The sequence below is a fragment of the Condylura cristata genome, unplaced genomic scaffold, assembly GCF_000260355.1.
Source record: "Condylura cristata isolate star-nosed mole 26May11 unplaced genomic scaffold, ConCri1.0 scaffold00032, whole genome shotgun sequence".
Classification (NCBI taxonomy): Eukaryota; Metazoa; Chordata; class Mammalia; order Eulipotyphla; family Talpidae; genus Condylura; species Condylura cristata.
The window spans coordinates 673,775-679,391 of record NW_004567133.1 but is presented as its reverse complement, the minus strand read 5'-3'; the positions used below and the strand labels follow the sequence as shown (position 1 = coordinate 679,391).

The 5,617-nt window shown below is 40.0% G+C and overlaps 1 protein-coding gene across 1 annotated transcript; it reads right to left on the bottom strand.

Annotated features, from left to right (window-relative positions):
* LOC105854277 (olfactory receptor 2AE1-like) lies at window positions 1–979 on the bottom strand. Its single transcript, XM_012731778.1, has one exon. It carries the CDS (start codon window positions 977–979, stop codon window positions 41–43), a length of 939 nt encoding a protein of 312 aa, XP_012587232.1. The 3' UTR covers window positions 1–40.
* Between the last annotated feature and the right edge of the window lie 4,638 nt (window positions 980–5,617).

Genomic DNA, 5,617 nt, shown 5'->3' with positions numbered 1-5,617 from the left:
CATCACATTCTACTCATCCTCAGGGCAACTACCACTGCAGTCACTGAGTGATGCTTTCTCTCCCCAGCACTCTCCTCACAGCCTTTGCAACATCCCTATTGCGGAGAGTATAAATCAGAGGGTTCAGGGAGGGGGTGATGATGCTGTAGAATAGAGAACCAACTTTGTCTTGCAGCGGAGTGCGCTGAGATCTGGGTCTCATATATGAGAAGATAGAGGCACCAAAAAAAAGAGAAACTACAGTGAGGTGAGAACTGCAAGTTGCAAAGGCATTTCTCTTGCTCCCAGCTGAACGCATCTGAAAGACACTGTGGAGGATAAAAGCATAGGATGTAGCAACCAGGAGGATGGGGAAGAGGATTAAAATGATACCACTGACGTACACTGTGGTCTCATAAACAGTGACATCTCCACATACCAACTTCACAACAGCTGGAAGCTCACAGTAGAAGTGGTGGATTTTTCGAGGTCCACAGAAAGGGAAGTGCATCAACATCACCGTGTGAGTTAGAGAGATCATGGATCCTCCCAACCATGACATGACAGCCATCATCAGTGTCACCTTTCTGTTCATGAGAATTGTATAGCGCAGTGGATGGCAGATGGCAACATAGCGGTCATAGGACATGAGAGTTAGGAGAAGACACTCAGCACAACCCAGAAACAAATAAAAGAAGTGCTGGGTTGCACAGCCCACAAAGGAGATTGCCTGCTTGCCAGAGAGGTAGTTGGCCGCCATCTTGGGGATGGTTGTGGACACATGCATCAGATCCATGAGGGAGAGCTGGCTGAGCAGGAAGTACATGGGTGTGTGCAGCCTGGGATCTGCGCAGATGAGGAGAATGGTGAGGGTGTTGCCACTCACCGCAACAAGGAAGACCAGCATGGTCAGGGAGAAAAGGAAGACGTGGATGAGGGAGTCATCAAAGAGTCCTTCCAGGATGAAGTCTGCCAGTGAGGTCTTATTCCTCTGCCACATGTCCCCTTCCTTGATCCCTGAGAAAACAAGTAGAGGTGAATGTGTTGTCCGAAATCCTGGGGTTCTCCATGCCTGATAACATCATCTTTCTCATGGAGAGCTTTTGAAGAGAACTTTTTCTATCTCTAATTTTTCAATAGCTATAATGATTGAAATAATAATAAAAAAAAAAGAGTTAAAAAAGGCTTCTCTGGTAGCTTAGGCCTTAAATTTCAGCACTGTCACTGCTATGGCCTGAGTTTTATCCCCGGCCAGGGAGCTGACCCACATGGAGCAGCAGACCTCTCCTGACCCTCCTGCTTTTCCCCTCAGCAGTGTATTTCAGTGGATCTTCCTGTTCTGCTTCCCACTCTGTTTCTGGTGAGTCCTCTCAACCCTTACACCTTTGGCCTACACTCCAGCTCTTCTATGCAAAAATAAAAAAAATCTTAAAAAAGAGAACATTTAAAAATCTCTTCAAAAATGCAGTCTGAAATTTCAGAACCTAAAGTCTAAAACGAATGTATTCTCAGTGAAGAATATACATGTATGCAAACATGTATATCTGTGTAGCTATACATATAGAGATACCTTTCTAAGAGGTAGAACACACAATATATCCAGATAAATATATAACTAAATTTTATTTATCTCTTCAAACTACATACACACATACATATTTGGCTTATTTTCAGTCAGGATTTGAGAAGCAAATGACAAGGAGATTTATACACACATGTGCATTTAAAGGATTTTATTGAATTTGGCCTCATGCAATTGTGAAAGCTGTTTAAGCAGTCTGTGTATGGCCATCACCTTTGTATCTTATACTCAAGGTATCTTATGAACTTGGAGTCCAGGGGCAAGCGGTCAGGAAAAGAAGGTGGCTATGAAATATAGCAGAGCAAAGATGGGCTCAAACCTCCCAGCATGAGCTGTAATCCCACAAGGGCAGACAGAAACCAGTCGGCTTTGTTTTTGTGGAATCTTGTAGAAGATTTGCACACTGGCCCACAGTCAGAAAGCTAGAGGAGCATCCAGGAGGAGGCAGGGCAATGAAATGTCGCTGTGAAGTGAGGGGGCAGCTTAGCTACAATGTGTGTTAACAAAATGGCTACTCTACCCAGCCCTCAGAATCTCTTGAGAATCTTGAGTGGCTGACATTATCCACAACATATCAAAATAGGAATCCTGGAAATATAGTTCATCCTAGAAAGTTCACACACAACAAAGTCACCAGAGCTCATCCCGTTGTAGCTCAGAACATTTGCTCATCTCCTTAAGCCACACTTCACCTCATAGTCTCCCTTCTCTCAGACATGCTAGAAATGCCCTGCATACAAACAAAAACATGCTAGTCCTTTCCCCAGAAGAGAATAAGAATTTCTCGTCTTCTCTCTATGTGATGATCATTCTTAACTTATTCATACTCTCCTCTTATATCCTGTCACTAAAATCCAAGTGTTTGTTATGTGTGTGTGTATATATATACATATACATATATATCTCTATATGTGTATATGTATGCATATATATATAAGTATATATATATGAAAATAAGTTTTATAAAGAAGAGAGAATATCCATTACTGTTGCTCATGGAATGAATCATCCTATTCTAATCCATCCTGGGGCTGTCAGTTAGCACTTGTTCTCAATCACTCCTGTTCTGGCACAATGAAGCGACCTTGGCAGTAGAGACGGAAGCCACAGTGGATCAGTAACATGGAGTTCCCCTCACCAAAACAGTCCAGCTACTGCACTATTTAGTACCCACACTTCTGAGAAAAGTGACCAGGACAGAGTTCCCAGCAGGTCTTCATTCCCTAGGGGAATCAGCCCACCATATTTTCTTATCGTTGGAATACACGTTTTCTCTGGATACAGATTTGCTTTTCTGCCTGCGGGAAGCGTCACCTAAGGTTTCATGAGCAGCTATATTCACCATGAAGTTTTGTGGCTGACTACAATTTCATTTCACAGTAAATAAAATGTGAGAATGGGACCACTCTCCTGGATTGCATTTGTCTTACCCTATTCTCCATTATCCTGAAACAACTGACTTGATAAAATAGTGAATAGCCTTGCAAGACTAAAACACAGCAAGTTCTCAGCACCCTGCACTTCTTGGCCAGTGTCTCAAATGTGGTGCCCACTTTAAGTCTGCATCCATTTATGGTATTATTTCAAAGTAGGCTTCTGGCATCTATTGAGGTTTTGTGGAAGGGTCCTCTTAAACTGACCAAATGACACCCTCTGAATTAAGGTATAAAGATGAAAATGAAATGCTAGAAGATGCCCAAGTTTCTAATGAAGGTTGTTTGCACAATCCACCTCCCATCCCACATCTCACCATTAATTTACCTGGAATTTTCTCTGCAGAGACTTGTGGGCAGGACACGAACAACAGTGAAATGCAGAGGGCAGGGGAAGTCCACACTGACTCACACATTGGCTTTGATCATCCAAACTAGGCTTTCTTGGGGTACTCATCAGAATTCCTTCTCTGACCCTATAAACCTCCAATTACTGGTGACATGGTTTAGAAGAAATTGTCCTACACCTCCATTTATTACAGTAATTATCCTATGGCATAGCAGACCCAGAACAACAATGTATGTCATAATGTGATGATTTTGTAACCTGTGCATAGATTTTGAACTCTTACTACAGATCAGGACAAATTAAGCACCTGAACTTTTTTATAACTTCTGATAGTTGGAACTTTAAATTATGCCTGGGCTTCCTTCCCTCTAAATTTATATGTACCTAAGCCATCTCTCCAACCCAAAATAAGAACGATAGCTTTCACAATAAGACTTTCCTTTAGTGTTACCTGATTAAGACACTATATTTACTGCCATCTTACACAACAATGAATCCATACTCATCAACAAGCCCATAGTCCAAAGAAAGTCTCTTCTAAATTTTCTGCTATTTTGGACTCCAGGAGTTATCTTCTTAGTTTGGCATGTCCTTCCCTACTTAGTAAAGTAGAATTTGGCTATAGAATTGGTGTTTTCAGAATAAGCCTCTTCCTGACTTCTTGAATATTTCCCTACCAGGAGTCAAAGGGATTAGATTGAGGACAGACTGGGCCAGATATGAGTCAGTCATGAGTAAAAGAAGCACCAACTTTGAGAATAAAATATTTCTTAACCTATAGGACCTATGACATCACATGAGCCAAATTAGAATACTGAATATATGACATTCAACCCAGGGACTCTTCCTGAACCTCTCTGGAAACCAGTACTCAAGATGCCAATTAGAATTGCATTATTAAGATAAGGACCCCCTAAGGGCTTTACTTGGAATTTGTTTTGGGGGTCAGGGAATGATACAGTTTGAGGTATGTGGCTTGAAGATAACATGGAAAAATCTTCTCCAAGGAACCAATTAGCCATGGAAATAACTCCTAGAGCTCATGGCCAGATTAAATTTTGAAAGGCAGGTATGCTCACCACTATTTGACCAGATTTTAAATTTAGAAATATGACCTCTATAACCCCTTACTATCCAGCCCTTTTGAACAGACAGTTCAGAAAGATCTAGTCTCTACTGCTCAAGAATCTTTTTGAAATAATTTCAGTAAGCATGAATTATCTTGTATGGTTAATTCTGTTATCCAAAATTCTAGCCAACTCCTTTTGTATTCTGGGACCTAAATATTATAGAATTCTTGAATAAACTGAAACTTTTGAGTTTAGAAAACACCTTTCCTGCAGTAACAGAAATTGCCACGAGATGGCAGGGAGGCAATATCAAGCATCAAAACCGATTAATTGAAGAACACACGAAGAAATGGAAAGACATTTGTACAAGTGAATCAGAAGAATCAATATTGTCAAAATAGTTATTCTACCTAAATAATATACATATTCAGCACAATCTTATAAATGTTTTGGTGGCGTTCTTCACAGATATAGAACAAAATATCTTAAAATGATATGGAACCATGAGAGACCTCAAACAGGAAAAACAACACTCAGAAAAAAGAAAAATAATGGAGGCATCATGCTTCTTGACTTCAAACTATACTATGAAGCTACAGTATTTAAGATAGTGTGGTCCTGGAATAAAAACAGGGATACAGACCAATGCAGTAGAACTGAGAATCCAGAATTAAAATCACACATACTTGAAGAATTAATTTATGACAAAGAATTCAAGAACATACAATGGAGAAAGGAAAGTCTCTTCAGTGAATGGTTCTGGGGGAAACTGAGCAGCCACATGTAAAAGAATGAGACTAGATCATCAGCTTATACTCAAAATGGAGGAAAGACTGGAACATAAAACTTGAAACCATATAAGCATAGAAACAAAAGAGAATATAAACAAACGGCTACAATTAACTAAAGATCTTCACGACAAAAGAAACCATCATTAAAGTGAAAAGGCAGCCTACTAAGTGAGAGAAGATATTGTAAATCACATATCAGACAGAGGGTTAGTATCCAAAATTTATAAACTTGTACATCTCAAACAACAAAAACACCCTGAGCAAAAAATGGCAAAGGATCTAAACAGACATTTCACCACACAGAGATACAGATAGCAAACTGACACATAAAAAGATGCTCTGCACTGTTTATACTGGGAATGCAAATCAAAGTCACAATGACATTGCACCTCACAATGGTTAGAATGACAATT